The sequence below is a fragment of the Candidozyma auris genome, chromosome 3 (assembly GCF_003013715.1).
Source record: "Candidozyma auris chromosome 3, complete sequence".
NCBI classification, from domain to species: domain Eukaryota; kingdom Fungi; phylum Ascomycota; class Pichiomycetes; order Serinales; family Metschnikowiaceae; genus Candidozyma; species Candidozyma auris.
In genome coordinates this window covers 1,022,058-1,039,323 of record NC_072814.1, presented here as the reverse complement: position 1 = coordinate 1,039,323, position 17,266 = coordinate 1,022,058, and the positions used below count along the sequence as shown (strand labels likewise).

Sequence of the window (17,266 nt, the reverse complement as noted above, 5' to 3'; positions counted from 1 at the left end):
GGCGTCGCAGATCAGCTTTTCGTGCTTTTATTGAGAGCACGGTTCATTTTCGCATAGAACTGGCTGAGTGTATTGTACGGGAACACAAGGCTGCCCTGTAAGTAGTCAGGGAGGTTTTCTATCAATCTGTTCTTCACAGAGGAGGGGACCTTCTTTAAGAATGTAGGAATATAATTAACATCAGCAGAAAGCTCAAATTGTTTCTTTATCACAAGTTTGTACTCCACGGTGATGGTGCTGGAGTCGTCTTCGCTGTTAGTACTAGACTGCTTCACGTCGAAGTGGAATTTCTCCTTGTCCTCCTCGTAATTGACAATTCTCACTCCCGTTAGAAGCTCAAGCATGTCAAGAGTAACGCCAATGGTCTTCATTTCCTGAGCTAGATCATCCAGACTGATCATCAGGGTGGAAGCTGAGTTCGATCTGATGGGCAGCTTATACAATTCACCCGTCACTCTCTTTTGAGGAGTAGCGTTAGCAGTGGCAGGCAAAGCTGACCCGTTATTTTGTAGCTGCAGCACCTGTTTAAGGAGAGTATCTATCAGCTCTTGTTTCTGTTGTAGCTCTGTTCTCAATTGGCGAATGAGACTTGCATCATTGTCCATCTGAAGCTTAGTAGTCCTCCTATACTCATTCAAGTTGGCTTCCGCCTCACTCCCCACAAGAGTGTTCAAGTATCCAACAATATCATGGCTCGAAGTGGCCGCAATAATATCCTGTTCCGTGATCTTTTGGCGAGGAGGAGCTGGCGTAGATGACGCCAGAGATGGATGGTTCAATGAGGGCACTCTAGACATCACTTTGGGGAACTCTATGGGCAGAGGAATCTCTTTAGACGGCAGTAATTGAGGCAAGCCATATTGATCTTTGGATGCTTTTTTGGGTCCCCTTTTTTTTGGTCCCGGTTTCTTCGTTTCCTTCTTCACAGGCTTGGTCATCTTTTCTGTTGGGTTCTTTCGTCTGGGGGATTTCCGGACGCGTTGCTCTTCAGACACAACCTCTATGGACTCGTCCGGATCTTGTTGCTTCTTAGCTCTCGGCATTTGCTTGTAGGTATGGTGAACTATGTGCTAGTAAGTTGATCTGTTTGTTTACAGTTGCGCGTTATATGTACTCGGACCAGAAGAAGAGTAGTAACAGGCGATTGATTCTCAAACGAAAAATAAATAAAAGATAGATGATATGATTTTAGAAATGAGGAGAGAGAAAGTTGAAGATTTGACTCTCCGTCTATAAAACTTTGTGTGATTTTGAGAGCTTTAGCTGCAATGTCTTTGGCTACGCTTAAGTGGTGTTTAACCTTGCAACTGAACTTCACCCCAAAAAGAAGATCTGGACTGAGTAGTGATATCCTTTTCTTTGATGTTCTTTCTGGGTTTTTGTTTGTCAATTCTCAACTTTCAGACCCTTTCCGCTTTAATTGGCGATAGTCTGGAACCTCAAGTTGTATAATGTATTGGCTGCGAAATCACCCATACCCTAGAATTAACAATAACAGTACAGAACGCTACAAAATCATAGAGCTGAAAATCATCGTATTTTGAATTTCGCTTCAGTTTTAACAGAATGATCGAATCATTTTTGAACTTTTCCGTCCTGTTAATCCATTTCGTGCTATTCAGACACCACCAATGTGGGGCCCTCGAAGATACGTGACAGGAGTTTACAAGACAAGACAGAAGCTGCTTTGACTATTTCACAGCTTTCATTGAGAGGTCTAAATTTAGAATTTTATTTCAACTACCAAGCGTGGAACATGGAAGCTTGAATCTAAGCATCATGAGAGACTGAAGGATTTAGCTGGGTGATGGTTGAAAAAATCGGAGTCCACTGAACCACCTGATAACTACAATTATTTGATCAGGAACGAGGTACCACAATTGTACTCCTAAGGGCGTAATTGGGGTAAAGCTTTGATGAGTAATTAACCTATCGGCTAGCAGCGGAATAAAATCAAGGTAGGTAACTTGTCGTATGCCAAAGCTGGACCTGACTGTGTCTTGCCCAGAGAAAAAAAAAAAAAAAAAAGAAAAGAAAAGGGAATTAAAGTCTTAAATCACGGTACACTTCATTCTTATTAATACCTCACAAGTATGCCACTCCTTGCATACCCATAAAGTAATGAAGCTCTCAGTAAACTCACCATGAACCAGTGCCAACTATTCCTCGCACTACAGCCACCAATTGACCTGAAATCGTAACTCTGAACTGAACTGTCATCTAATCACTTCAAAACAAGTTCAATTATAGACTTTATCTCTCGAATTCTGATCACAATGTCTTGTTCCCTCCTCGATCCCCATACTCTCTCCTCAAGTGTACTGTACCTTATATTTGGTCTTCGCAGACACTAACTATACATAAATCTAACCTTATAGTTGCCTTCGGTTCTACACCTCATGTCGTTTTCTCCAGACATCTTCAAAAAGAAGTTGGACTCTCTTCAGGAAACTCAGGACCTGATTGTGTCGATTTCACAATGGGTGTTGTTCCATCACCGCAGGGTGAAAGAGTTATGTGAGTTGTGGAGCGGGTATACTTTGCTGGACAATCCCAAGTTGACCTCGAAGAAGAAGCTCTCGTTGTTGTACTTGTGCAACGACGTTGTGCAGCAGGCTCGTCATAAGCGGAAACCCGAGTTTCTGGTGGAGTTCGCCAAGTCCTTGCCACAAGTGCTCAACAAGGTGTACCCTTCGCTTGACGACCCTATTAAACCAAAGATCGACAGGCTCATAGGCGTTTGGGAACAGAGAGGCATATTTGGCGCTAGTGATATACGGAAGATGCGTAAAGCTGTCGATTTGCTGAAGTCTGGTAGACGCCTAAATGATGATGGTGCTGCCGCTACCGCTGACCCTTCTCCTGTGGCACGAGCACAGCTCTCTGGGCCAAAGCTTAATAGCGAGTTGCTTCACTTGAATAATCTCTACAATCATATGTCGCAGTTGGCCGAGGTGTGTAACTCTAACTTGACGCAGATTGGTACTCAGTCGAAGCAGTACTTGCCTAATGACCATGCCGATCAAGATGCTCTCCCGCTGCCGAAAATATACATCTCCAAGCTTAATGTATTCGAGAAGCTCTGTGATGTCACGTCACAGAACTTGAAAGACATCAAGACCGCCCGTCGAGATATCTTGACGTCCTTGGCGAGTCTCCAGCGAGTTATCGAAGAAGGTTTGACCACAGACGAGTCAAAGGAGAAAATCATCCAGGACAGATTGGAGAAACTGCGTTCCACAAGGTCATCTTTACAAGAGATGCTAGATGAAGAAGCTGCTCAAGAACCTCTGGGCGCCAAAATTGAAGCCGAAGAAGAAGAGTCTCCTGCTTTTGATTCGGGTTCTCCTCCACCAACTGCTAAAGATGATGATGCATTGCCCACTTACGAGAACTCAGATAGCGATGATGACGATGATGATGCCCCACCGGTGAAGAGAAGGAAAGCGTCCGACTCGTCCACTTCTTCAAGTGCTTCGGGAAAGAAAAGTGTGGCGTTCTCGGAAGACATACAAATCAAGGAGTACGACAGAGAGGAAGAGACTGATGTCATTAAGATTGCCAAAAGTGACACGGAATCTGATGATGACGACACCAACTTTGAACCATCGCTCCCAGAGGACCTCGAGGAGTTTGAGGCGCATCACAAGGATGACTTGGAACTTCGCAAAGCTCACCACGGAGATCATCAATTGTCTTCAACAGATAGCAACGGCACGGGTGAAGGCTCTACAGGTAACGACAATGATGATCAGAAGTCAGGCTTACTCAGCTTACTTTCCAAGCTTTCATGAATATATTACTATCTGCTTTTGATCAGTATTTGTATATTTAATGACCGTCATGTCTATAATGACAACCATAAGAATAAATAGATAAGAGTTTATGGATTAATTGAGCAATCTATATAGATCGCTGCAACGCCGTTGTTGTACATTTGAGGAGATCGCGCTGCTAGGTTGAGCGGTAATCGTATTCTTTTTCACAAGTCCTGACTTGCGTTTCTTTGTTGAAGGATAGACACAGATTTCGTCGCAAGAAGCACAGTTCAGGCATTCCGGAAGCTGGCGAGTGCACTTCTTTTTGAATCTGCGACAACGAAGGCAACTTCGGAATATCTGGTTCGGTTGTATACTTTCTTCAGGAGCGGTTGCAAAATTATCGTGGTAGATATTCCTCTTCGTTTGCCAAAGCTGCGAGTAATGTAGTTTCTTCTTCTTGAAGACAACGATGTGATCTTTCAAAGTTGGTCGTAGCTTGAAACTTGTTTTGTATGCTGGATCAATAGGAACTTGAAACGTCCTCAAATACCGCTTCATATCAGGGTACTCTATGAGAGCTACCTGTAGATCAATGTCTCGCACAAGAGTCATACAATAGACTCGTTTGGTAGAGGCCCGTTCACTTGGTGGTGTAGAAAAGAAACTTATGTAAGATCAAGCATTTCCGACTCGTAAGCGAAATGACTAAATGCATGGTCGAATTTTATTGCCGGACCTCGTAAACCACTAACGCGCATGTCAATTAAATCAAGGTAGCTATCGGAGTCAGAACGAAATAATGGTTGGTTGCGAAAAGCAAAATACGCACTCCAGGTTATGAACAAAATCATTGCAAAAAGTAACGTGCCATTTGCACAACAATCAAGGTCTGAGTCGGTGAAAAACTCGACGAGTTTTCGAGGAAAGGTAACTCATGCGTAACTGAAAGTTTGGAATCCGGGAATGATAGTACCTTTTCTGAAGGAAAATGTCGTAGTACTCCTTTCCTCTTTGTAATTTTTGGCTGCTTGGCTGTGGCCGTTGGAGATCACTCAGTAGACGTGATAACAACGAGCCTTGCGGCTTCGAATCGAGCAACTTGGGAAAGCTCCGGGCTCCAATGCTGTTACAGTCGTCGCTTGCATCTGATGATAAATCGGGCACCTCTGTGGTGAACCAATTTCTGCAATTCTTCGACAAATCTCCCGGCCTGGTTTGACTGCTGATGTAAAGGAGATCTTTTGCTCTTGTGCAAGCAACATATAAAAGCCTTGAGTAACTGGATGGCACTTGGTTTTCACCCAGAAGAATGGTGTGCCAAGTGTTGTTGAATCCTCCAAGAATGAACACTACGGGAAATTCGAGGCCCTTAGCTGAATGAATCGTCAGCACTTGGACCAGCGACTGGTGTTTGGGAGGCACTTCTTGATCGTAATTTTGCAAAAAGTAGTCCAAAAAAGTCCGCTCTTTGAATTCATTATGGGCAACGTAATTTTCGAAACAGTAGTGCAAAGATTCATTGAATGAGAGGAGGATATCACGATAAGGTAAAATATCTGGCCCATTCATATTCATATACTCACGAATTCCACTCAAAGCGCACATCCTTTGTAGGCATTCTGCCACAGCTATCGGAAGATAGCTTGTCGTTCCCTCTTCTTCTAGCTTGTTGAATATCGCTCTTTCATGTTGCACCTGGTTCATGAATGCAGCAATATTGGCCAAGGATGACTGATGCTTTTTAAATAAAGCATGAAGATTTGCCTCGGATGAAAGGCTTTCGTACACGTAGTCTTCCAAGAATGTGTGCTCGCGTGCCAAACCTTCTTCAATTGCTCGACTGAAGACCTTAGATGCCCTTTGACTCGCACCTGGGCAAGTATCTAGTATCTTGAGAATATGAAGAAGACAGAAGCTGGCATCAGCGTCGCCTGATATGATACTCAAGATGTCACGAAATAAACGGGCTCTAGAATGAACCCATATATTTCCCAGTGAGATTTTAGTGCATTCAAGACCATAATTATTTCGAAGTAAGTTTTGCATTTTAACAGCCTCATCATTTGTCCTTGAAAGTATAGCGATATCACGAGGATTAATCAAACCCCCCAGCGAGCATATGAGCCTGATGATCTCCTCGGCAACCATGGAATGCTCATCCCCCTTGAAGTTTGTAAGAAGTATAGGCTTCCATGTTCTTGTGATAGGCTTCATCGATAGTATATGATCAGGACCATTATAATCCGTTTCACCCAAGCACATTGACACAGCGGTATCCAAGATATCTTGCGTACATCGATGTGATTCGTTTAAAGGCAAACTAGTGACTTTCATTTGAGGAAGCATCTTATGAAGCTGCTCCATAGACTGGGGGCTCGAGCCCAAGAACTCGTAAATACCTTGGTTTTGATCGCCAGCGATAACCGTATTCTTTCTAACCCGCTTCTCGTATCCTAGTGTGGGATACTCCACCACAGCTCTCACAACTGATAGTAGCAATGGATACATGTCCTGAAACTCGTCTACAACAACCATCTTGAAAGAGGCTATACGATGCAAAAGTTCCTCTTTAGGTCCTTCTAGCGACTGGTCCATCACCTTCAAGGCTAGCATCACTAGATCCTGGTATCGCATCATTCCGTGAGTCTTCATATATTTGAAGACCTCATCCAAGTACTCTGCCAGCACCCCGTAGAGCTGTGATGCCTGTGATGTCGTTAGGTTCCCATTGGCAATCTCTATAAGGAGCTTATCGAACCTAGCAGGGGAAAATGTTGCACCCACAGAGTGCCCATTCAATCTAACGGTCTTTTGAAGGAAGAACTCAGCGAGCCGTCTCCAACTCTCCTGATCTAGAAGTCTTCTTTTCAACATCCCTGGGTCGAGCATTAGAGCGTATTGGTCCACCACAGAGCCACAGAACGAGTGGAATGTGGAAATTTCCACTTGGGAGGCCACCTCGCATCCCACAAGTCTCTCTAGACTATTTTGCAACGCATTGACCGAGCGGTTTGCCATTGATAGCACTAAGATCTCGTGTGGCTGAACTTCTCCTTCTCCTATCAAACGAGCAATTCTGGCCATTAACGTGAATGTTTTACCTGACCCTGGCCCAGCTTTCACAGTGACTATTTCATCCATATTCAATGGGTGCTTGATCACCTTATACTGCGATTCCGACACGTCTACCGTTGTCTCATTCCACTCCCCGGCTTCTATATCTTGTTCTGGAAGCATATCTGGGGCATCATCCTCGAGGTCATCATCGAGATCGACGTTTTTCAATTTCTCTAGAAGCTCGTCAATTTTGGGTTCAGAAGCGCCATCTTTGGAAGTTTTATCTCGAGTAGACATGTACTATCACAGAATCTGGGGTTCTGGGTTCTACTCCATGTACTTGTATGTTTCGCACTAACACTCACTTTACGTCCACAAAGTGCTATATCTGATCTTAAACACATAGGGCGTCAGCAGCATGAGCATTGCATACCTAAAAAAAATCCTACCCTTGAAGGAAGATCCTCTTGACGAAGAGCCCAATGAGTCGTTACTAGAAGATCTCTCGAGCCATGATATGGGGCTTCTATCGGCAAAATACCAAGACTTTCTCGACTCCATTGGGCCTCTAAAAGAGAAGCTAGAGCCCATTGAGCAGTTTCTCGACTACTTCAATTCAGAAGTTTGCAAATTGTCTGATTCCTTGCTATCACTCCAGCAGCAGTCGGCGCAGCTCTCGTCGAACTTGGATCTGCAGAGGCTTCTTGTCGACAAGCTCAATCCTGTTATTCTAGATTTGATCATTCCGCCCTCGGTAGCTGAAAGTGTGATCAACGACACTGTGGATGAAAAATGGGTTGAAAACATTCGCTTCATTGTGGAAAAACAACAACTTATAAAGAAAGTGGAGGAAACTCGAGTGGACTCAGATGCGGAACTGCTGTTCTTGGCTCCCTACAAGGACTCACGGTCGTTCAAAGAGCTTAAAAAGGATATCAATTCGCTAGAAGCCAAGGCAATCGAGAGAATTAGAGATCATGTCATCAAGCAAATTCGATTATTACGAGGTTCGTTGAAGAGCTCGTCTCAAGTGATACAGGAGGGTCTTTTACAAATGAAAGAAGCATTTTACTTCTTGAGAGAGAGACAGCCGCAGCTTTCTAATCAACTACAGCTCGCATACATCTTCACCATGAAATGGTACTACACCACAAGGTTCGCTAAGTACCTCTATTCTTTGCAGAAGCTCAAAATCAAGCAGATCGACAATGGCTATGTCTTGGGAGCCAACGAGCACGGAGAGTCGAAGTCGGGCCTCTTTGGAGGGATCCTTGAATCAACTTACTCCTATGCCTCCTCGCAATCCTCGCCTACCTTGGGAAGTGGTCCTGGTGCTGGCACTAGCACTCAAGGTAACTTGAGGCCAAGTTTGAACGAGTATTTCCTGTCAGTGAGGCAGAGGTTAGATATTCTTTCTGATACTGATGGAGAGAATCGGCGGTCCATTCCGTCCCAAATTGCTGAAACCACTCCTTTTGCTTACTGGTTGGAGTTTGTCTACAATCAGTGGGCGAATGCGTTGCTTGATAACGTCATTGTTGAATACCTTTTTTTCATTGACTTCTTTCACCAAGGAGATGAAAAAGCGTTGCCGGTACAAGAGCTTGATCCGGCCGTCAAAATGCCAGTAGGTCCTGATCAAACGTGGTCTCAAGTTGTATTTGGAGAAGCTTATAGAATGGGTCAGGATTTTGTTCATTGGCTACTAACGAATTCTCAACTGCGAATTGGATCAAGAATTGCCTCGGGGGCTGGTACAGGTGCTGCTTCAGCCTCAGGCTACTCCTATGGTGGAACAGGCGATGCCTACGCAGTGTTACTCATCATTCGTTTGGTTCAAAATCATCAGTACGCACTTCACAACAGGTTTCATGTACCGTCAATGGATGATTACCATAATCGCCTTCTTTTGCAGCTCTGGCCGTGTTTCACCAAAGTGATTGATATGAATTGTGATGCGTTAAAAAAGAACTTGTTAGGCTCCGGGACATATTCTTCCAGAAGCGCAGAAAAGCATCAGGCTCCACTTAACGTGACCCAGCAATTCTCACAATTTCTTGTTGGCCTTTTAAAGTTAGCGTTCGTATACGACTCCAATTCAGAAAAGAGAACTTTCTTTCAGGGAGAACCAATTTCGATGTCGATCACCAGAATAAGAAACGATTTTGAAGGAGCGTTGACGAAAGCAAGTAATCACATGTTTGGATCTGGAAAGAGTAAGGCTACACAGAAAGAAATCTTTCTTTTCAATAATTACTTTCTAGTCATGACTATTCTTCGAAATGAATTCGACTCTCTGGACAACGAGTTCATTAAAGAGCAGACCAGACACTTCGAAATGCTCTGTGAAGCTTACCAGCAGAGAAGGTAGCTAGCATAATAAAAATTAGCTCTCAAGGCAATGCAGCTAGTTTAGCATACATCCCACACAACTGTAGGTAGGACAGGACACCTTCTAGAACACGCATATGGGTAAACCCTATCTCCTTAATGATATCCAACCTTTTCAGTTCGTTGATTCCAGGTAGCGTCTTGGCAACCTTGAAGCTCAGTGTAACAATGTCAATAGCCGAGTAACCTTTCTTCCAGAGCGAATCGAGAAGATCAAGTGCTTCATCGATCGACTTAGTCACCACGCAAGCATTCAAAATCTTCTTAATCACAAGTGGGTGTGGCTGGTCAACAATTCTGAAAACATTCACGTCATCTACAAAGCCGAAACCTGCAACGGTACTTTGCAAGTTGTTGATCGCCTGACGCATATCACCTTCTGCTGTGAAAATAAGCGCCTTCAAGCCCTCCGAGTTGTACTTTACATCCTCCAGCTTAGCAATCTCCAAAAGACGTGATAAAACCTGGTCATCCGCAAGTTTGGTATATCTTAGTATAGCACATCTCGACTGCAAAGGCTCGATGATCTTCAGCGACTGGTTACAGGCGAATGCGAATCTTGTAGTGTTCGAGTACAACTCCATCGTACGACGCAAAGCCTGCTGTGCTCCTGGAGTCATTGAGTCTGCCTCGTCCAAAATGATGATCTTGTGTCTTCCTGGAGGCAACAGGATCTTCGTCTGAGCAAACTGCTTGATCTTATTTCTCACCACGTCGATACCTCTATCGTCAGAGGCATTAAGCTCAAGCGTGGCCTGGCTATAATGCTCTGGCCCTAAAAGCTCGTAAGCGAGACAGTGAATGGACGTTGTCTTACCAATACCTGGCAACCCAGATATGATCATATGGGGCATGTTACCATCTTCGGCGATGAGCTTCAATCTTTCTATGGTTTCCTCATTTCCCACAATATCGCTGAGTTTTTTTGGTCTGTATTTCTCCACCCACGGGAGCTCCAATGAAAGAGCCAAGTTTTTTGTCATGCTAGATGGCTTGAGTGTGGTGACTGAGGTCAATATGAGAGTACAGAGTGAAAAGTGCACGCGTACCGCGCTTCGCAGAAAGCACTAGGGTGATTTAGTTAAGAGAGATTTACTCAAGGGAGCTATAACACAGTTGAAACTATCGGACCACTGTGTGACCGGAATGGTGTTTTTAATGCATATTTAATCAAGGGTCCTGCTAAAGCGACAGCTCGAGCTGGAGGTACCCAAGTACACTCGTGGTATATACATCTGAAGCTGTGTAGTCTCTATGCTCATATTTATCCGACTTAAGAAGGAGAGAAGAATAAAAGCGTTTTGGAATTTCTCTTATTTGACCACATCAACCTTCTTAGCTTTTGGTGCGTCTGCACTATCACTGTCTGCTTTTCTCTTTCTGGATGCATCGCTATCATCATTCTTCTCCCTCACAACCTTCGCCTTCTCCTCCACTTTCTTTTGCTTCCTCTCTTTCTTTCCTGGACGTTTCCCTACAGGTGCTTTTGTTCGAAGGAACTTTATTGCGGGCTCTTTGAAACCCGGCGTTTCGCTCTCGAATAACCCTCGAAGCCAAGGCACGTCGATATCCTTCACATTGCTCTCTATCAAGTTAAACATCTCCTTGCCCTCCCTCCATTCATCCAGGATGCCGACTATTCCAATGTTTTTTGTTTGTAGCAGCTCCAGCAACTTGTTCATGGATCCTCGCGGTAGGTCAATGAGCTTTACTCTATTGTCAAGTGACTTTGATGCCGTAAATGCTAATAATGGAAGCATATCTGTAAGAAGAGGCGTTGATATATCGTTTCTTGCCACAAACACATACTTCAAGTAACCTTCGATTGGCAGCCTCTTTGGTGGAGCCTTCACTGTATTGAATGCCTTCTTCCTATTAAAAAATGCCTGGCTCTCCAAAGCCTGGACTGTCGAATTAAACCCAATGGTGATTTTGCCACTCAATGCATGTGCTGGAATATCTTTTTTGTTTTTCAAACCTAAGTAATTCCCGTAACTAGGCAAGAATTGATTCAAAAACTCTAGTATGTCTCGCGATGTTTCCTTTGAAATCACAGGAAAGTCAGGTCCCTGGGTATAAGGATTTTCCAAAATCGGCTTAAAAACCTCTCGAGCCCTCTTATCTAGATCTTTGAGGGAACCCTTGAGGGTCTCATTAGCTTGCATGGACATGTTTGATTAATGTGATGAGATCCTCCTCATTTCCATGTATGTATTGTATACAGCTCAACGACTACTACGTACACAATTTTACAATACTCATACAAAGTTTGTCTATTAAGAAAACTTTAAAACCTCTATGATGACGGCGCTTTTGATAATACACATATTCTGTTAAATAGAAGTGGTCGTCAGCACTTATATTACCTCTTTTTGTCTTCTTCCTTATTGTTAGAGTACAGTGGGGAGCCTGGTGAGTACGATGGACTACCAGGGGAGTACTGTGGTGAGGTAGGTGAGTATTGAGGCGACGTTGGCGAATACTGCGGAGAAGTTGGCGAATACTGTGGAGACGTTGGCGAATACTGCGGAGACGTTGGCGAGTACTGAGGCGACGTTGGCGAGTATTGTGGCGACGTAGGTGAGTATTGCGGCGACGTTGGCGAATATTGTGGTGAAGTAGGTGAGTATGATGGTGATGTAGGAGAGTAACTTGGCGAAGTAGGTGAATAACTTGGTGAAGTTGGGGAGTAACTTGGTGAAGTTGGTGAATAACTTGGCGAAGTTGGGGAGTAACTTGGCGAAGTTGGGGAGTAACTTGGTGAAGTAGGGGAGTAACTAGGTGACGTAGGCGAGTAGCTTGGAGAAGTTGGTGAATATGATGGCGAAGTTGGTGAGTAACTTGGCGAAGTTGGTGAATAAGATGGTGATGTTGGCGAATAACTTGGCGATGTTGGTGAGTAAGATGGTGATGTTGGCGAATAACTTGGCGATGTTGGTGAGTAAGATGGTGATGTTGGCGAATAACTTGGCGAGGTTGGTGAATAACTTGGCGAAGTTGGTGAGTACGATGGAGACGTAGGAGAGTAGCTTGGAGACGTAGGCGAGTACGTTGGTGAAGTACCCCCATATCCAGGAGACGAAGCTCCATATCCAGGAGATGTAGCTCCGTATGAGAATGGAGACGTTGGAGACACCGATGGTTGTCCCCCATAGGAAGTGAGCGAGCCAATACCTTCGGATGTGTTTGCAGTGTGAATTGGCGAGAATCCAGCGCCTTCTTCAAACTGAATCTTGTCATCCTCCATGTCATACTCTCTGTAAGGTGTGGCACCACCGTCATCAGCGTAAGCACCAGTTTGTGCAGTTGCAGCAACACCTCCACTTGGAGCAGCTTGTTGCAACATCTTGTCATCAACCATACAGTCAAATGCACCAGTACCCAAAGGAGGCATTTGGCCCAAGATGACATTCTCGGAAATACCGCGGCAGTCATCGAGCTCAGCAGCAGCACCAGCCTCCAACAAAATTTCGACCGTTTCTTCGAAAGAACAACGCATCAATGCACCTGTTTCAGCTCTGTTGATACCATGACGAGTAATGGCCATCAAGTGTCCGCGAGAAGTCATGACATCAACCAACAAAGCCATATGACGGTAGTTGACGTACGAACCATCGAAAGCAATGACATTAAGAATCTCCTTGTACAAAGCTGAACGAGTAGCTTCGATACCCAAGACAGAGAGAATCTCAATGAAATTATTCGAGTAAGTACGACGAGCGTCGACACCGGGCACAGCCATAACCTCTGCCAAGTTTACACCATCGGTTTCCAAGACCCATTCTTGCTTCTGAACGTACTCACCATTCTCATCAGGAACACTTAGCTTGTGCTGCATCATGAAAACCCTGGTGATGCCCGGAATACCACGCAAAGAGATTGTCTCCAACATGTGAGCTTCCACACGCTTCAAAATTTGATCTTCCTCGTGTTCACCTTCTTCTTCCAACTTAGGATCACGAATAACACGACAACGGATGATCAACTTCTCGGCAGTGTCATCAGACCAAATGACGAACAAATCTTCGCCGAAGTTCTGCGAAATCTTCTCGGCAACTTGAGCCATCGTCAATTGCTTGTCCAACATTTTAGCTCTATCAAGCTCAAGACGAAGCAACCAAGGAGATTGGTTGTCGATGGTCTCTTCTACCTTTTCATCAGGAATAGCAAAATAAGCCTCGACAGTATCATAATCCTCCTCAATGACTGTGCTTCTTGGATCAGGGTCATAGAAAATCTCTGTGGCAGAAGTAACGTTCTTCAAAGTAGTGTGTTCGATTGCAGATTGGACAACCTTCGCTTTTTCAATGTCGGCAGCCACATCCGGATCCAAGTACACAGTCAACGCAGGAGTCTTGATGTTCTTTGCAACGTTTAGAATTTCCTTAAGACGAGGCACACCAAGAGTAACGTTCTTTGAAGACACACCGGCATAGTGGAAGGTGTTCAAGGTCATCTGCGTTGCAGGCTCACCAATAGATTGAGCAGCAATAACACCCACCATCTCACTTGGGTGAACTATGGACTTCTGGAACTGGGTCTCAATTTCACCCATTACCCACTCGAACGAAGTTCTGTTCAATTTGAACTCCTCGATCACACGGCGAGCGGCCAATCTAGAACGTAACAAGCATTGGAAAAGCAATGTAGCATTTTCTTGTGCCTCTTCTGTCAACTTGCCCCTACCTCTAACGACAAGAAGCTTGGTGCACAAATCACGTACGCCGTGGACAATTTCGTCCAACTTCAAATCAGAAGCCTTCTGGCGACCACTATGGAATATCTGCTGCGCATTTTGAATGATACGACGCAAATTGACTGGTAATGGCCAGTTGTAGTCACCGTTGGGGAAGCAAACCTCTCTCAAGTATTTACGATCCCTGAGCAACTGCATGTATTCTTCATCCAAGACCTTCTGCAACTTCACATCACCCTTGATATCCTTACCAGATTCCAATAGGGATTCAGAAATAGACATTTCTGGATCCAAAAGATCAATTCTATAACGTTTCTCGAACGATGCATCAGAACCTGGAATAGTGTCGACAGTTTGCTTCTCGACAGAAGTACCATCCAAACCATCCTCGCCATAAACAAATTGTATAACGTCACCCAAAGAGTTTCTGGTTGTACCATCGTAATGCACCATGATATCTTCCAATGCCTTAACCAAACGACGCTGAATGTAACCTGTCTCAGCGGTCTTGACAGCAGTATCAATAAGACCCTCTCTACCAGCCATAGCATGGAAAAAGAACTCCTGAGGTGTCAAACCTCTCAAATATGAGTTTTCCACGAAACCCTTAGATTCTGGAGAATAATCATCCTTCGAGAAATGCGGCAAGGTACGATCGGCGAAACCGAATGGAATACGTTTACCCTCGACAATTTGCTGACCGACACAGGCCGACATTTGCGAAATGTTAATGAAAGATCCCTTAGAACCAGATGTGACCATCTGCTTGACATTGTTTAAGTCCTTCAAGTTCATTTCAGCGGAACGACCAGCGGAATCACGGGCTTGATTCAATACACGCGAAACGTTGTGCTCAAAAGACTCTCTCAATGTCATACCTGGTTCGGGCTCCAATCTATTCTGTTGAGCGTCAAGAATGATCTCTTGCACCTTGAGCTTGGCATCTTCAATGGTTGTTGTCACATTTCTCATTGTGTCTTTATCAGCGATAGTGTCACCAATACCAATTGAGAAACCATTGTGCAACAACCAATAATTTACAATTTTTTGTATGGAGCTGAAGAGCTGTGCGCAGACCTGTGGGCCCTTTTCTCTGAAGACAGTATGGATTAAACCACCAGCTGTAGCTCCAACGGTCTTTTTATCGACAACTCCGAAGATGATTTGACCATCCACAACTAATATACCCTTGTCCTCAGGACTCAAAAAGTCTCTTCCATCTTCGAATCTTTGCATATGAATACCCTTTGGAATAGCCATAGACAACAACTGTTTTCCTGTCCATAATGGCTTTGGTTTCATGACGGCAGGAGGAGGAATAACTCCATCCCAGTCTGGTATCCAGTAAAGCATGTTCATGACTTGCTCATAATCGATGAAGATGTCTCTCAAAGTCATCTTACGAATACCACAAAGAGTATCTTGCACAATACCCATGACTGGTTTGTTAGATTGCGGCGAGACAATCTGTAAAGGCACAGCACAAATCTCAGACATTTCTGCTCTGGTTTCCGGAGATTGTGGCACATGCAAGTTCATTTCATCACCATCGAAATCAGCGTTATATGGGGACGTGACGGACAAGTTTAATCTGAAGGTGGAGTAGGGCATGACTTTCACTCTATGACACATCATGGACATTTTGTGCAACGAAGGTTGACGGTTGAACAAGACTGGGTCATCATCCATCAAATGACGTTCGACCTTCCAACCGTATTGCAAGGCAATGTCACCCGCCCTCTTGTTGTATCTCAAGTCGATACGATCACCGGTATCTCGAATAACGTACTTGGCACCTGGATGCTCGTTTGGACCATTACGCACGTATTCAGTCAAACGATGAATATTGTAAGGAGTTACGATTTCAGGGTATGTCAATGTTCTCGCGATGGAGATTGGAACGCCAACTTGGTCAAGATCAAGATTTGGATCACCAGAAATAACTGTACGAGCGGAGAAATCCACACGCTTACCCATCAAGTTACCTCTCAATCTACCCTCTTTACCCTTCAATCTAGCTCTGATAGATTTGATCGGACGACCGGTCTTTTGAAGTGCCTGAGGCTGACCAGCAATGTCATTGTCCATGTAAGTTGCAACGTGGAACTGTAAAAGTGCTTCAAACTCACTGATGACGTGCTGAGGAGAACCATCCATTTCAAGACGCTGAACGTTTATATTTGCCTTAATGATATCTGCTAACTTGAATGTCAAGTCATCCTCACCTCTCGCAGTATCGTTGAAAGCAATGGAAGGTCTCACTGGTGGAGGGGGGACAGGAAGTACCGTTATAAGCATCCATTCAGGCCTTGCATAATCTTCATTGAAACCTAGTTTTAGACAGTCTTCTTCGCTAATATGCCTAAAGACACTTAAGATTTCCGAAGGAGTCAACAAACGGCGCTCTGGCTGCTCGTTTTCTTCAAACTGTTTGTTCTGCTTCCAGGTACCCCATAACTTCAAACCGTCTCTACGGACAGTTGGTTGCGTGTGACCGCAGCCACCTCTTCCGGACACAATTTGGCCCTCATCGTTCATCACATCGGCCTCACAGACCATTTTGCTCTTACAGACATTCCACACCGCATTAAATCTCTTCTTTGGGTCTCTTATCCTTATAGCTTGTGCCATCAATGGGTTTGCATCATCGACTAGAAGTTTACCACAGTGCATACACACACACTCGCAGACCTTCTTGATCTTGGCGATGAAACCAATGTGAAAGACGGGCTTGGCCAACTCAATGTGACCAAAATGCCCTGGGCATTCGGCCATATCTTCGCCACATGTCTGGCACTTAAAGTTTCTATCAATAGATCCTAGCCTTGGATCGTTTAGACCGCCATCTCTCGGTCTTTTGGTGGTCGGATCCATAGTCTCTGGGTACTCGATTTTGGCAACAGAAATTGCCCTCACTTCCTCTGGAGATAACAAACCAAATTGAACCTAAACGTTAGACAGCTTTGAAAACAACAGACAAAAAAATGCAACGATACATACCTCTTTGACAGTACGAAGTGGAGCGCTCGAGTAGGGAAACTGACGACTCATTTTGGATTATGCTGATACTTGCTCGTAAATAAGCTTAAAAACGGAAATATTTTTTTGAATTTTTTTGAAAAGCAGTCGGGATAGACTCAAATGCTTGAGGAAAAAGCTCCTGTTGGATATATTAATGAGTACGAGCCGATGCCTTGGGGTAGGAAATGAAAATGGATAAAATGAAAATTGTTCAGTGGATCGTGAAAAGTGATTCTATGTGATAAACAAGGAAACACACGGTAAGCTGATTTGTAGGAGGAACCGAGATGAGATAGATTGAGCAACCAGGTAAATAGAAGACGAGCCCTTGGAGTAGAAG

The 17,266-nt window shown here is 44.3% G+C and overlaps 7 protein-coding genes across 7 annotated transcripts; 2 read left to right on the top strand and 5 right to left on the bottom strand. All coding sequences in view use genetic code 12, as the record gives it.

Annotated features, from left to right (window-relative positions):
- Positions 1-11: 11 nt before the first annotated feature.
- On the bottom strand, positions 12-1,043 carry CJI96_0003106 (uncharacterized protein; the record flags this gene model as incomplete). The annotated part of the gene is made up of 1 exon (XM_029033390.2): positions 12-1,043. The coding sequence occupies one exon, from the start codon at positions 1,041-1,043 to the stop codon at positions 12-14; it is 1,032 nt and encodes a 343-aa protein (XP_028891982.2).
- A 1,356-nt stretch (positions 1,044-2,399) lies between these two features.
- CJI96_0003105 (uncharacterized protein) lies at positions 2,400-3,794 on the top strand (the record flags this gene model as incomplete). The annotated part of the gene is made up of 1 exon (XM_029033391.2): positions 2,400-3,794. The coding sequence occupies one exon, from the start codon at positions 2,400-2,402 to the stop codon at positions 3,792-3,794; it is 1,395 nt and encodes a 464-aa protein (XP_028891983.1).
- An 849-nt stretch (positions 3,795-4,643) lies between these two features.
- HMI1 (ATP-dependent 3'-5' DNA helicase) lies at positions 4,644-7,115 on the bottom strand (the record flags this gene model as incomplete). Its single annotated transcript, XM_029033392.2, has 1 exon — positions 4,644-7,115. The coding sequence occupies one exon, from the start codon at positions 7,113-7,115 to the stop codon at positions 4,644-4,646; it is 2,472 nt and encodes an 823-aa protein (XP_028891984.2).
- A 121-nt stretch (positions 7,116-7,236) lies between these two features.
- Positions 7,237-9,189, top strand: VPS52 (Vps52p; the record flags this gene model as incomplete). Its single annotated transcript, XM_029033393.2, has 1 exon — positions 7,237-9,189. One exon carries the CDS (start codon positions 7,237-7,239, stop codon positions 9,187-9,189), a length of 1,953 nt encoding a protein of 650 aa, XP_028891985.2.
- A 22-nt stretch (positions 9,190-9,211) lies between these two features.
- RFC4 (replication factor C subunit 4) lies at positions 9,212-10,192 on the bottom strand (the record flags this gene model as incomplete). The annotated part of the gene is made up of 1 exon (XM_029033394.2): positions 9,212-10,192. One exon carries the CDS (start codon positions 10,190-10,192, stop codon positions 9,212-9,214), a length of 981 nt encoding a protein of 326 aa, XP_028891986.1.
- A 330-nt stretch (positions 10,193-10,522) lies between these two features.
- Positions 10,523-11,380, bottom strand: POP3 (Pop3p; the record flags this gene model as incomplete). The annotated part of the gene is made up of 1 exon (XM_029033395.2): positions 10,523-11,380. The coding sequence occupies one exon, from the start codon at positions 11,378-11,380 to the stop codon at positions 10,523-10,525; it is 858 nt and encodes a 285-aa protein (XP_028891987.2).
- Positions 11,381-11,986: 606 nt separating this feature from the next.
- RPO21 (DNA-directed RNA polymerase II subunit RPB1) lies at positions 11,987-16,956 on the bottom strand (the record flags this gene model as incomplete). The annotated part of the gene is made up of 3 exons (XM_054702118.1): positions 11,987-12,293; positions 12,335-16,851; positions 16,906-16,956. 3 exons carry the CDS (start codon positions 16,954-16,956, stop codon positions 11,987-11,989), a joined length of 4,875 nt encoding a protein of 1,624 aa, XP_054558093.1.
- Between the last annotated feature and the right edge of the window lie 310 nt (positions 16,957-17,266).